At 45.4% G+C, this 14,689-nt stretch overlaps 4 protein-coding genes across 4 annotated transcripts; all 4 read right to left on the reverse strand.

Annotated features, from left to right (window-relative positions):
- Nucleotides 1-1,162: 1,162 nt before the first annotated feature.
- On the reverse strand, nucleotides 1,163-1,904 carry ATNIH1004_010695 (uncharacterized protein; the record flags this gene model as incomplete). Its single annotated transcript, XM_033575263.1, has 2 exons — nucleotides 1,163-1,686; nucleotides 1,757-1,904. The coding sequence occupies 2 exons, from the start codon at nucleotides 1,902-1,904 to the stop codon at nucleotides 1,163-1,165; spliced, it is 672 nt and encodes a 223-aa protein (XP_033421118.1).
- Nucleotides 1,905-3,870: 1,966 nt separating this feature from the next.
- On the reverse strand, nucleotides 3,871-5,320 carry ATNIH1004_010696 (isocitrate lyase/PEP mutase family protein; the record flags this gene model as incomplete). Its single annotated transcript, XM_033575264.1, has 4 exons — nucleotides 3,871-4,022; nucleotides 4,204-4,803; nucleotides 4,860-5,019; nucleotides 5,075-5,320. 4 exons carry the CDS (start codon nucleotides 5,318-5,320, stop codon nucleotides 3,871-3,873), a joined length of 1,158 nt encoding a protein of 385 aa, XP_033421119.1.
- Nucleotides 5,321-9,511: 4,191 nt separating this feature from the next.
- ATNIH1004_010697 (uncharacterized protein) lies at nucleotides 9,512-11,374 on the reverse strand (the record flags this gene model as incomplete). The annotated part of the gene is made up of 5 exons (XM_033575265.1): nucleotides 9,512-9,767; nucleotides 9,818-10,727; nucleotides 10,779-10,851; nucleotides 10,903-11,150; nucleotides 11,209-11,374. 5 exons carry the CDS (start codon nucleotides 11,372-11,374, stop codon nucleotides 9,512-9,514), a joined length of 1,653 nt encoding a protein of 550 aa, XP_033421120.1.
- Nucleotides 11,375-14,235: 2,861 nt separating this feature from the next.
- On the reverse strand, nucleotides 14,236-14,474 carry ATNIH1004_010698 (uncharacterized protein; the record flags this gene model as incomplete). Its single annotated transcript, XM_033575266.1, has 2 exons — nucleotides 14,236-14,286; nucleotides 14,364-14,474. 2 exons carry the CDS (start codon nucleotides 14,472-14,474, stop codon nucleotides 14,236-14,238), a joined length of 162 nt encoding a protein of 53 aa, XP_033421121.1.
- Nucleotides 14,475-14,689: the final 215 nt, after the last annotated feature.

Consider the following 14,689-nt stretch of genomic DNA (forward strand, 5'->3'; position numbering starts at 1 on the left):
TGCAAATTAGCAGTCAGCGGTCGAAGGCGGATCTACGGATCTCTTGGGAGCTATCCAAAGATTTTCTCCACGCTGACCATAACACAATTGATAACCTTACGGTATTATTGATTGAGCCGTGGGCGTATGCTGAATTTGCTAAGACTCGCCATCCATCTGTGGTATTCGAAGACAGCATGGAATATTTGTGCGTGCGCCTGTGCAAGGCTACAGGTGCATTTACATGGGTAACGATTATGAAACAGGATCAGTACGTATAGATTCTGAGTTCAGAACCATATTTTATTTTATTTTTTTTATTTTTATTTTTTTTTTTTTTTTGGGGATATGAGCCACGTGGTTGTCCAGAGAAGTCTGAGTAGTTAAATGCTGTATATTATCTAAGAATATCCGCAACTGTTTTGACGCTTCTGGCCTGGTTCCTTGATAGCTACGAGTGGGTGTTGGATATTGTAGGTTTACTGTGAAGCATAAACCTCCACCATCTACTATTCATGGTCCCTCAGATGGGATATGGATTGCAAGACTCTTTAACTACTTGTTATAGCCAAGCTCAGGATCTTAACTATTCCACTAGACCAAAAGACCACTATATCTGATCCCCATTGGGATCAGATATTCCTGGGCACCTTATATAGTAGCGCATTGTAATGTTAGGTGACGCACCCACACCTAACAGTTCTGCTGAAGTGCATAAACAGATGGAGCATATTGAGCAGCTTGCTAATCGAAAATCCCAAAGCCCGCCGACTACATATCCATCAGCTAGACAAAACAGCCGAATATACCACGCATCAAATCCTCCTATTAGACCAGGAAGTGAAAAAGCTTCATATAGTAAATGAAAGCAAAAAATGCGTGCAGCTCCTAGATTACCTACTGCTTCTGGAAGTGTCCTTACTGGGGCCCAAGACCACAGCATCTTGCAGAAGAAACCGCAGAGAGTAGGGAATAGAAGGAACCAGCAGGAAAAAGCGCGCACCGCTACGATGTGCAACCCGTCATATTGTTAGTCATACTAGAAGTAGTTGCACCAGTAGGCAATTATTTTAGATATAAAATGCTTCATTTTAGTGAGATAGTGGTTGAACTAGTTCATGAATCTCGGCCAAATCTTGGGCCGCTCGCTGGTGCGGACCGCTCGGTAGTGGTTTATGTTAATTTATACCATAGCTGTGGCAACCGGTCTGGCGGCATGGCAACTCCGTTCATGACGCTTCATGTTACTCTTCACGCTGAAAGATTTCCCGCATCCTGCATGAGTGCAGCGGAATGGTTTCTCGCCCGTGTGACTGTGGAAATGGACACGGATGCTAGAGGGGCGGGAAAAGACCTTGTAGCATATACTACAGGTGTAGCGATAACTGTTCTGTTGGAACGATTTATCACTGGAATAGGGGTCGTACTCATGATGCTGCCAGGCGCAATTAATGGGAGTGATCAAGTGCGGCGTGGAGAATGGCGGTAGAGAAGCTGCTTGCACTAGCACACTTCCCACATTCTGGTAGACGGTATTTGGCGACCTAGTTCTAGGACAATATACTGCGGAAGAGGTCGGGGGTTCGGTAGGAGAGGAGTGTGAGGTGGCATTTAGTACAGAAGAGACGTAAGGAACGCTGAATACATTCTTGACAGGGCCGTGACTAGAGACAGAAGAAACGACCGGCGAGGTAGTCCTTTCGCGTTCTGAAGAGATGATATCATTAGGAGAAATGCAATTGTGACATTTGAATTCTGTGAAGATTGAAATTCATACTTGCTGAATGCGCAGAAGCACGATCCGCGCCTGCTAGAAGCGAGGAAATGGAAGGGAGCTTTGGTATGTGTTTCACAGGCGCAGAGAGAGGTTGCTTGACCCGATGGAAGGGATCGGCTCCTGAGGTAATGACGTTTGCGAAATCCATAATGAATATGCAAGAAACATAGTCTGTCTATAAATATATGGAGGTAGAGGAAGAAACAGAGGCACAGAAATAGAGAATAGGCAGGCGTTAAATATATAATTTGGTTACGGACGAGCCGGATGAGAGTAAGTAGGGAAGGCGGCAAACAGGGTCTTTGAACCAATCTGCTTTTACCTTTGCAATGATGGACGAAACAGGGAGGAGAAGAACCGGAGTTATAAGCAAAGAAGGACGAAGTGGGTGATTTTTTGGCCTAGGTGGGGGATATGAAATAGTATTTGATTATGATGATGGAATTTTCTTTCTTTTCAGCTAAACTAAAATCGAGAGAATCCCCCCCATCCACCTCCCCGCCAAAAAAAAAAAATCGATTCCACTCACGTACCAATGGATCACAACACCCGAATTGCGAAAGCAATACATAGAAGAATTAATTGGCAAAAATTCATAGATTACTCTGCTTCTTCAAGAAAACGGAATGTTTCCCATGAGACATGTCGCCGGACGGGCCCAATTCAGGACGCTAATACAAAAGTGTGATAAAAACTCCCAGATGCTCAAGAAAAGTTCTAATCGAGCACGCAAACAAGCTCACTGACCAAGGTATCTGTCCCGCCCATCCCGCAGATGTTGGAAAATATTGCTGCGATGACAAATATCATGCTGGGTGTGAATTGGGTGTCCCGATTCCTCTAGTGCCATCATTTATGTTGCTCCAGCCTATATATCTAAGCACCATATTTTGCCAGTGAAAAATTACGGATAATTCGACGTATTTCCAATACATCTTTCATTTAGTAAGATGCGTTTTTTTAAAGAGGTTTTCTATGGCGTTCCGCTGCTATGCATGAAAAGATCTCCGTCTATCCAGGGTTTTGACAAGTATGAGAAGAGACCTAAAGCTACAATATCGATCTCTCAAATATTTATAACTATGATGAGAAAGGGTTTCTGCTTGCGCTCTCTCACTTAACCAAGCGGATCGTGTCTACTGAAGCGCAGGAAAGTGGATGGTTGGTTGGCGAAAGTCAGGGTGGGAATCTTTTGAGTTCATCATTCTAATAAGTAGCTTCAATTTGCCCGGATGGGTCGTACCTACCGCTTGCATTAATCCATAAATGCAATTCAAACGACCTGCAAGATATCTGAGTAGAGGTTTTTTAATCATTCAATCGACCTTGCCTTCTTCTCGAACTCAGAAGGGGTGGAGCCGCGAAGCCGTGGGTTTACACTGGCTGGAGCGCATCTTCAACCAGTCTGGCAAAAGCTGGGGGGTATATTGCCTCTTGGTCTCAGATGGCTATTGAACTCTTCATTGACCATACATCCAAAATATAAATAGGATTCTGATAACGTTGTCTCTACCACACTCGACCCTTCGATACAGATAAAGCCAACACGCGTCTCATGGAAGTCTCATACTCCGCCCCTCGGTCGTTCATGAAATATTCATACTATTCCTATTCATTTCCGATATCTATATCAAACGAGTGCACCCAAACACAGAATATAATACTAAGAAAAATACTTGCGATAGATTCGGTCTGATTGGGCAAATGAATGACTGACAACCCCCAACTTTGCCGTACTTGAGTGCTGATGTACCTGTGGACTAGTTGGTATAACTGTCCAGGATGCCTCGTCAGAGTGCAAGCGCCAATGAGTGAGCTTCATATCAATTCGCAAGACACGTAGGGCTCTTTCAGCAGGGTTTTTATGATCCAGTGTAACAACGAGGGGTGTCAACGAATAGGCCTGCCCCACGTCGCCCGTTACTGGCGCATCTCTAGCAGCATGATATTCCAACACATGCACATTGGCACACAAGGTTTGGGCTGCGTTTGGCTAGCGCTGCAGATTGCATTTGATGCACGCAGCCCGCCGGAAGATAAGATGACATGGTCAACCCAAATCATGAGGCAATTCGCCGAATTCAAGTGGAAAGTAGTGCGACAGGAAATGTCTACTATTTCGTGCACATGTGACGGGACAAGAGTTCAACCTGGGTGAGAGAAGGAGTGTTGCGAGAGAGCACTTGGTATCGGTACAGCTGAGTCTGTTGCCGAGATTGTGCAAAGACGTCGAGCATGGGAGGCTGGTGGTTGAACTGGAGAAGGTCTGTGGATTTGAGGGAGCAGGGTCAGATGGACCGAGAATTGACAGGGGATTAGTGGGTACAAGTAATGCCAGCTATGTTCTACTACCCAGTTTAATCTAAATTCATGTCTTTGAATCATTGGACGGCTGAGTGAGTAAATACAAGCAACGATAGTAAATTACACCCCGTTGGCAAACCCACTTCCCCCAGCATCTGTATCGATCCGCACTGAGTCCATCAGCCCGCAGACTTCAAACAGTCTCTTGGGGCTCAACCCATCCGGAATACCCGTGATGCCATCATTCTTGAGTCTCTCCAACGCACCTTTGATTCCCAGATACGCAGGAGCCAAGGAAGCAAACGAGAATATCATGATCCGGAAACCCATCTCCTGGGCTTCCTTGACGGTAATCACCGGCCCTGCGCCATTCTCTACCATGTTCAGCAACAACGGCCACGGGGCCAGATCTTGCACCGCCTGTTGCGCCTGCTCCTTGGAGGTGAAACCCTCTAGCAGACCGACGTCGGCACCGAGATCCCGTGCCGCCTGCAGACGCTTGATGCATTCATTGTACCCATGTTGCTGCAGCGCGTCGGTGCGCGCAATCAGCACGATGTCCGAGTGCAGTCGGTCCTTGGTCTGCTTCGCGACTCGGATCCGCGTCACGTACTCCTCCATAGCAACCACCTTCTTGCCGGCCAGATGACCGCATCGCTTGTTCTGGATTTGATCTTCGATGTGGAATCCAGCAACCCCGGCCTGGATGTACTGTTGCACGGATTTGGACACCATCAACGGGCCTGGCCCGTTAGCGAGTCTGCCTCCTCTTAAGTGGGATTTGCGTATGTATACGTACCTCCATATCCCGTATCCATGTCAGCAATAAGAGGCGGTCCGTACGGATCTAAATTCGCAATCATTTCCGCGTTGGTTCGCATGTCATACAACTGAGCCAGACCCAAATCGGCCATGCCCAGTCGCGAGGCGGTTGTTCCGGCTCCTGTCTGATGCTCCTCCTTAGATATCCATGTTGATTCGGGACAAGGGGAGAATAAATGGGTAGATAGATACCATGTAAAGAGCCTTAAAGCCAACCTCCATGGCCACTCGCGCGGATAGCCCGTCATATACTCCGGGACACACGATCAGCTCATTGGATTCGTGGAGTTGACGACGCAGTTTGGAGGCCCCAGCCAACATATACAACAACGTGGTGGGCTCCTCCCTCATGCCATTGGCTTCATGGGAGCCGTCTTTTTCAGCGCTGATGGTGGCCGCCATACCGGGGTTACGGGTGGAGAGTTCTTCGAGCTTCATTTTAAGACGGAGTAAAACACAAAAAAAAGAAGAAAGGAAGGAAGGAAGGAAGATGCAGTATCACTTGTTTCTGAATCCCTTGAGAATGTGTTTGTCTGGGAGATTTTCCTTCTGAGGTCCAAAGGCAAAGAGGGAACACACTCTTTTATATACCACTTCGTATAGATACTTGATAGGGGGGAATTCCCTCCGGATCAACCTGGGAGGCCGGTCGCGTACCCTACTAGCTGATCATTCTCTCTCCGTTCTTGGGAATAATTAGTAATTTTATTGTTGTCGTTTTATTAGTGGACAAACGCATGGGGAGGAGAATCTAGACGCATACAATTACTCCGTCAATAACCCAACTCATATGATCTCAGGGTCCCGCGGTTGAACTGGATAGAGAGTCAAGTCTGTACAGTAACTTGCAGAATCAGATTCACATGAGCAAAATCCGATCAGCTTTAACTAGGGAAGTAAATTAGATTTGGCTAAAGCAAATTTTTCTATCCAATCATATAACTACCGCGTGTTTCTTAATAATACCATCCACGATGAGAAATAATATCTCAACCTGGTGAAACAACAGAATGAGAACTACTAGTAGGATTTGATGTAACTGAGATACTAGTCATCCACGAAGTCCAACCAGCGATGCAGAAAGCACCGCTGGACCAAATCATATTTTGGCACAAAGAGTTATTATTAATTTTTCTTTTTTTTTCTTTTTTTTTAATATATTAAAAAAAAAAAAAGCGAATGGAAAATGAAAGCGAAAAGTAGGCAAACCTAAACAAAATAAATAAACTAATTTTAAAATCCTGCCTTATGTCACTGAGTAGTATTGACCATGGCTGTGCCTGAGCCGCCACTACAACCCTCTTCTATCTCGGCGGCTTCCCTCAATTCAACGACCAAAATTCACAGGAAATAACGGAAGAAAACAGACCGTCTTGTCCAATACGACTGCAACTTCTAAGTTCCATAAGGTTCTCCCCAGCCCTTAGGCGGAGAACCCAAGATCTCCACCGCTCCTCAGTTCCTCCATACGGAACGGCCCGTGGAAAAGAAGGGAAGGCGACGATCTGCTATAGTGCCGAGTTTTCGGGTCAGCAAGCCAAGCACTTCGCCTGGGGATCCGGCGGTGATGAGATGACCTAAGAGAAGTGAAGGGGAAGGACAAGGCTTCCGTCGTAAGCCAGGATTCCTTCGGAGTGCCACGGTTGTGTCATTGACTGTTGATCCAGTTCCGTCCTTTCTTGGTGGTAGAGGGTCATCTTCATCCCGTCTCTCGTCATCTTCCTGTATATCCCCGAAATTGCCACAATCTAAATGGGAGAAGTCATACTGCAGTTGCATGTACTTGACCATTTTGTACTCTTTTGTCTTTTCTTAAGCTCTTACAAGGCCGAAAAATAATAACCTAGTCTACCATGCTAAGCGCTTCAGCTGGCCGGATCCTCTTCACACTGTTCGTGCAGGCCTCGTTCGAAAGCCAGGATCATTCGGGCTCGCACTTGAGTGCAACTGGGCTTAATCCTGATCCTGGCCGGGCGAGGTGCCCCGGGAAGTCCCCCAGGCACACGGTAGTCTTGCGGGATAGAACCCGGTTGAATTCTTCAGACGGTTCTCCTGCAGTCAGCTTGGGTTGTCTGCGTCCGTTGATTGAGGTATTTAACATGCATGCTATAGGTCGCATGGCTCTCTATCTATAGAGGCCATCTCCCGTGGAGGTATCTACCAGTGAGATGTACAAAAGACACCCATCTCGCTCCTGTATCCCCAATATGAGGAGAGAGTGTGCGGTGGAACGTGGAATTCACAGGCTGCTAACCTCTGGGAGCCCTCAAAATTGACTGGCATGCAGGAACAAGTATGAGAGCTCATCATGGTCACTCCTAACACCACCAAATATCATCCTCAAGAAGCATTTTAATTGATGAGGCAATGCACGGCGCCCGAATTTGGGGTGCCATTTTAAATATAGAGAGAGGCAGTTCAGAAACGTCATAAAGGAGCTGATAAGACCAGTACGTCTACTCCTGTCGCACTGGTGGCAGATCCGCAGCAACGTGCGTCCATGGCGGATTTTTGTCCGGCTCACGGACGTTCAACCAATATATTGGGGTCCTGTATCGTTAAGCTTGTGCTGCAGTGACTGTAAATTAGTTCTGGGCATGTCTATTAGTAACAGCCCAACTTTCCAGTACTATATTTTGTTGAGAATAATCAACGAATCACCTAAATAGGGAACTCCACTGTATTTAGTATGCCCCAGTTAACTTAAGGGGCAGAGGAAGAGACGGCCTGGCCAGCCGAGAATCCGAGAATAGTAATTAGCTAGTTTCAGAGGAGGAAACTTATTGATTAGCCTTGGTCGCTTTGATCGCTGCTCCACAGCAGTGCGGATAATTTTCTGATACATTGTCCGTACCCCCTGCACTTTTTATGCACAGATATGAATGTGTTTATTGACTTACTGTTTTTTTCTTTCTTTTTTTTTTTTCGAAACACTAGGCAAGGGGCTGGTGAAAACTATGTTGAAATTCCTCGTAATTAGTTATTATATTGATTTGCTTGTTGATGGCAGAAAAACTGAGAAGCCCGCATTGAGAAAATACTTCTTGAACCCGTCGACTGACAGTTACGTCCTATACAGTATCTCTCATAAGTCCGTATCCATCTTCTGTTTTGGCTAACCTTGGTCGCTGATAGTCAAAATAAGTAGACTTGAATGGTGACGGTCTATTGCGAAATCGTTTTTGCTGGTCATCTATTGTGAGGGCTGACGTTGAGCTGGCTGGATTACGGCGAGTTTTAGCAGGCGGTGTCTTCGGAGAGGTTGACGACGTAGGTGGACTAGGTGGTTGGACTGCTTGTGTGGCCTTTGACTTGGTTCAACCGCGACGGCTGGTGTTGGTAAAGGTTCTGCCTGGGTTTTTGGTTGGTGGGACACGAGTCCACAAATGCATCTGTTTCCTCAAGGAGGTCTGCCCATACACAGCTAGTGAAATGAAAATAGCTTTTCGGTGGAATATCAGGTATCTGTCTATGCAGAATCTTCTATTCTGCTGGCAACACAACACACTTTATCGTGGCTTGATTCGTCTGGTGTATGGTAGAAACCGAATCTCGCCAGCTGGTTGGGCGTGGTTTTTGCAAGAGGCCAATTTTGGTACGTCCATGCTCTGGCTAGTGTAGAAGCGATTTCTGAATCGGTCCAGATAAAGTTTTCTGGCGCCGTTGTTGACGTGTTGACAATCGCGTCGGTGAGCGGGACGGGTAACGCGTAGACTTTGGGGTTTGCGGGGTTGGATCCAGGACTGAGAACGGTTTGTGATACGAAGAGAGAGGAAGTTCATTATGATCTATTTTCTTTTTTCTCTTTGGTGGCTTCTTTTTCTCCATCTATTTTTTAATGTGGAGTGTTTCTGTAGATACATATGTAGCGTACGCAGAGACTAGGAAATAAAAATATTGCTTCGATAAGCCTGAGTGAATTAATGCTGTGGGCAGATAAGCTTTGCAGCTGTAAGGACAATCGTAAATTTGTGTGGTCCGTTTAAAGACCATGAATATTTTGCGCCAAATCAGTCCCCGGATATGTATCTCGCGTCGTTTCACTTCCTTGGGAGAACTTTGTTTAGATCAGTGGCTTCCTCTGTCTAGTGGAGTACGCGTTTTCAGCTTCTGCTGGATTACCTTGAGGATTTGGTGTAATCTACTTGGACTACGGGATACCAGGCAATAATGGCGGCCGGTTGCAGGAGAAACCGTTTGAGAATCCTTATCTCATCTGAGTAAAAGTCTGTAGAACGATTGGCGACCACGGCATTTACAAGAATGAGCCTTGGCCCGGTAAGAATTATGACTCCTTCGAAGTATATAAAAATCCACTGTTTATTGCCGCCCAATCCATGGATTAAACTTATCTATTTAACAGAAAAAAGTTCAATACTGCTAACTTGCCACTTCTATCTTGAAACTGAACATCAATCCCTAGAGAGGTGATGTGGCTCATTATTTATGGCACTTTCAGGGGTAGCCAGTTATTTAGAAATAGACAAGAGAGATTTAAATATCGTGTTCCTTTATATGTTCAACATTGGATCTCACCCTGCTGCCATCAGAGGAGTTCCGCTCCTCCGCACTGGCTAATCCCTTCATTCATTTTCTAGCTAGGTATATTTATATTCAGGAATCTACCATTCAGTTCAATCCATTAGGAGCGAGGGTGTTCTCATCCAAGTCAGCGATCCATTCTGCGTTGAGTGAGCTTTTCAAATTGAGACGTTTTAAGTGCTCCAGGATAAACTCCGTATCGTATTTGTCGTATCCGTCATCCTGAAGAAGACACTCCACCATTGGGTTTGTTAGCTCCAGGATAGGAATGATACAGTGTATATTTGTGTGAACACGACAGCAGAAACCCTCAAGCTGCTGGATAGAGATGCTGGTATTCTGCCTTCAGCTAATAGTCAGATTCTGCTTGTGAATAGGTATGGGGTTGCTTACACCATTGAGATAAGTTTACGTGAGCAGATAACCAATATAGCAGCCCCTAGACCTGATACTAGGGTTGCCCATCTCTTGCCATATCTTTTTCTGTTGTGAAAGTTTGCCCGCAATTCCGATCTTTTCTTCGAGTCACAACGATCCCACCCAGGATGGCTTTTCTTGAGAATTTGGTCGATGATTCGACTTGCTTCACCTCGTCCAATACTGGCTGGGTCCTTCCGTGTGCAGTAGTTTGTTACTTTCCATGTCTGGAACATATCCTCGTATCCTAGATATAGAAGAAACAATGCCATACGCTCCTTGATTGGATCATTGCACATTCGCGTCTCGAGTTGACAGATGCAAGAGTAGATATTTTCCAGCCGCTTGTTATCAACGCAGGCTCCCCCAGTGTATGTGATAGGTGTTTCGTGCCATAGACCATACCTCTTCCATAGCGGTAAATTGGATTCCAATAAATTCATATAGTCTTCCCGGATACAGTCACCTATCGCCAGAGGCTCCTGTAGATGTCCAGTGTCCGTCATCGCTCGCCCGCTAAGTCCTCTATGCTTTCGACTGCAATTAGTGGACGAGTCACCGCTGCAGGATGTTTCCGGTGGGGTGTGTAATTGTGTCCTAGGCGACGTTAGGGACGGCAAGCTTGCTGTTTGTAAGTCCACTGTTGTGCTTGAGGTAGCAAGCCTGTCTACAGTTTTAGGAGTCCAACTCAGTTCAGCAGCATTTGTGCATACTTCGCGAGACAACTCCATAGAAGGTAATATGTCAATTATTTTACCCGCACTACCGTCAATAAACCCAGACTCAGCCACCCTGTCAGCTCCAGTTTCAGCCATGTCGACCAATGGAAAGATTTCTGAATTGGAAATCATCGAACTGGGAGGTAAATTGACAGGCAGGGAGAAAGCTTGTGGGATCAGTATTTTTTATGGATAAATAATGAGAACTGAGTACGTACACTCCAAGAAGGTCGGGATGGAAAGTCCAGCAAATGTTTGATTTTCTCTCAAATCGCTCACATCAATGTCAGCCTGAGATATAATGGTTAGATTTCACGCCCAAGTCTAGCGTGCAATACATACCCAGATTCTTTCATCAAAATTTGTGTATATGCTATCATTTGTGGACATGCTGGAACTCCCTAATTGTGAATCACAGCACTCTAAATCAGCAGTAGGTAAGTCAATCGGACTTGTCGGTGAGAATGTCACAACGGGAGCTCGGTCTTTTTCGCTTGAAACTGCTGTACCGGAAATTGGGTCCGCGTGGTTCTGACATCCTGAATACAAGATAGCTTTCGTTGAGTCCGGTGGAACTTGGTGTTCGAGTCCTGCGTACATCACACCGTAGGTTAAGGATGTGATCATACTATGACTCTTGCTTCTCACCTTCAAGAACCAGAACTTTGCCATGGCCAGCAATGAGCCCTTCACGATCCTCGACCCTATATGGCTGCAAACGCTCTGCCAGAAAAGCAAGTTTGTTTAGATCATACTCGTCTATAAAATTCCTTATGGCCTCAATAAATTCATTTATGTCAATTGGTAGCGCCATGAATGTGGTCAAACTTGTGATCAACAGCTGTAGATACTGTGACATATAGTAGCGGCAAATTGAAGCTTCAGGCGCTTACCGTTGCTGTAAAATCCGGTGTATGGCTGCTGCCTTGTACAATCATCCGCTTTCTCAAACAGCTATTTCTTACTCTTAGCGACCACACTCCAGCGGTCCAGTGTCAAGAACGATGAATATAAATGTATACTAGTGGCAGCGTTTGCCAATTAATTGAGAACTTCGGGTGCTGCTTTTTATAGACGGTACCATTGGCCTTTTACCGATAAGGGACTTATAGTAGCTAGAAATTTGAATTGTATTAAGGTTCAATAAGTTACTACCGGTAAAACCTTCTCAGGTCTCACACCATAGAGTCAGATATGGTCTCAAACAAGCCCGTAAGTGTTCCCTTGGTGAGGTGTCTCACTACGTAGGCTCAAAATATGGCAAGACTATCGTACAGGGCCCACCACCTAATCATTGATTTACATTAAAGCCGATGCTTCCGAGCTTGCAATGCATCTAGGCCTTCTCACTGAAAGTCCTGTATAGCTTCCCACCCAGCGCCCCCAAGTGGTGGACGTACTCTTGAAAAGAGGGGAGGCAAACTTAACCCTAATGCAATCAGAAATACTGCAGGCATCCACTCGCTCGGGCCGTGGTGTCACGGGGCCTGCTCTTAGACAGGACGAGCAAAGTTTGCTAGATTATCTGAATACCCCCAGTGATGGACAGACAACTCTTCGTGGTGCTGGAGATGAGTACTCGAGTAGTTTTTGGCGGTGCTGTTGCTCGAGGAAACCAAGATCTGCCCAAAAGGAGATGAAAAGTGTGGTCTGGGGTTGGTTGGACACGATCCAGACTTGTCCGTGAAAAAATTGACAAGCAACCAACAACACCACCGATGAATAGCCAAGATGCCGGTCTAACAACTTGCCTCGCTACAATCGATGAACTAAGGAAGTCTACCTATCTCTTGTCTATGCGGTGACTACGCTTGTTCCGTGCCCTATCTCGTTGCCGACAGTAGAGTGGTTTGAATTTCCGACGCGCTTTCCATGCACCCAACCGTACCAGCGGCGATAACGAAAAGCTAAGGCTCGTCTTGTTGCCTTAACTCGCTAGGATCAACTCAATGGTTACCATAGAATCGTTAGTGTGAGATGACTAGACCTCCGCTGTGCGGGTCTATCATGAGACCTTGACTAGAGCCAAACCGTCCTCCAACATTACCTACCGACTGCCTGCTTCCCGTCTGTTCTAAGGCTATATATACGAACGTCTATGGATGCTTATCGATAAAGACTTGGCCGTCTCAACACATGACTAGGCAACTGCTCTGACTTAGAGGTGTTGTCGATCGCCGCCACGTTCGACATCAGGACTTACCATCTCTAGTGTTCCCGTAGGTACTGATAGATCCACATTGTATCAAAGACTGTCTGAGTAATCGACAGCAGCAAGTCCGGTAACTACCGAATAAAGTAATATTTTGGTAAAATAAACGGATCGCATACGGAGTACATTGTATCCCATCGGACTATCTTTACGCCGCTCACTACTTTCGCGTTCTAGATATTGATGTACTTTGACCAAATGAATGCACCGATTTGCCCATGTATGATTGAAAATTGTGCACATTCTATTCTGGAATCTGTTCACAACGATGATTCAACTTTACTACTACTAAAATTTGGAGAACACTGGCTCAAACAATTGCTTAAACTTCCCCAGTATTCTAGAAACGGATGAAAGCTATAGATATTGAGTAGTAGCCGTGAAGCTATATCTGATTGGTTTGAATGCCTTATACGTGAGATATGTCTACACGGAAAAGTGAATAAAAATTTACAGAACTTTGATGAAACTGGTTTCCAGATAAGAATTGGAGATGATCAATGGATTGTGACTCGCGATAGGTTTAAAATGCAAGATATTTTTTTTAGTACAAATACCAACCGGGAATACTGTACGTGGTGGAGCCAATTAGCTCTACTGGTTTAACTTGTCTACCTTTTATCTTAACTAAAAACTGCCACCTGGTCGCTTGGATGGCCTATAAAGAAAAAGCGAGCAGGTTGCAATTTCTGAAACAGGCTACATAATTATGAGTTTGCATACCAATGGATTCAACAATACTACCGGGCTACTGTCCAGCCTAAAAAGGGCAGATATACTACTTATCTGCGATGGCTTTAACTCACATATAGGCTTTGAATTCTTGCAGTTTTGTGTGAGAAAAATAATACTATATCTTTCTCCCTACCTCCTCATACAAGCCAGCTACTTGAACCGCTCGATGTAGGTGGTTTTCCACCCGTATAATCACTGACAGTGAGGCCGTTGCTGAAGCAACACAAAGAGGAGGTTGAAATTTTATTAAATTAGAGATTCTGTCATCTCTTTCAAAGATAAGACAAAAGACTTTTAAGAAACGCGCCGTTGAGAATTATTTTAGATGTACTAAGATAGTTCCTTAAATCCTAGTGTTGTTCTTAATGAACTACCAGAAAGCCGGCCGGCAACTGCTTTAAAGAACCGAGCTCTGGAAGCACTCCAAAGACTGCAAAACGGTTTGAAACTGCAGGAAATGTTTTACTGGATCATATTAGTTTTTATGCGGAAGCTCCAGACCTTTACAAAGGTAGTATCTCTCGGTCCCATGTTACGAAGAGCTCCGACGGGATGTTGAGTCAACCGTGCCCTTACGCCCCACCACCCTTCCGGTCTCAACGGTTTTTTTGAATTAGTTGGTCTACTATACAGGATCCCCGACCGTATCATACCAAAAAAGTAGATCAACGGGATTATCTGGAGGCGAGATTTCACCTGATCTCTTTTTTTGCGAGCTCCTCCTTGTTTTAAAGTTCTTGCTCGGCCTGTTTATCAGCTTGTTTCTTCTCCTGACGGGCCTGCTAAGTCGTCTGATTGGTTGATGACGAGTCAAACGAGATTCACAACCATAATAGCGAGCCCGTAGTCGACGTACTGGCACGTTAAAATCACGGGCTAAACACGCAAAATTCAGCTTTTTTTGACCTTTAATGGAATTGCAGGCCTTGTTAATGCGCTTCTCAACTTCTTGATATGCCTCTGCCATGGTGGTTGGGCGAAAGGCATGGTTATACCAGAGATCGGCAGGAACGCAGGGAGCGAGCGAGCCAGTTCTTCAAGACGCCGGTATACAATGGAAGAGTTGTATCAAGGATAATAATATCTATCGTTTCTACAGTGCAGTTTTGAGCTACATTCTGTATTGTAACTTTATGTTCGCAGTCCCTTCTTTCTAAGGTTAGAATTCGGCAGTGGCCGAAC

The sequence above is a fragment of the Aspergillus tanneri genome (assembly GCF_003426965.1).
Source record: "Aspergillus tanneri strain NIH1004 chromosome Unknown AapTan_8_pilon_pilon_pilon, whole genome shotgun sequence".
In the NCBI taxonomy this organism is placed as follows: Eukaryota; Fungi; Ascomycota; class Eurotiomycetes; order Eurotiales; family Aspergillaceae; genus Aspergillus; species Aspergillus tanneri.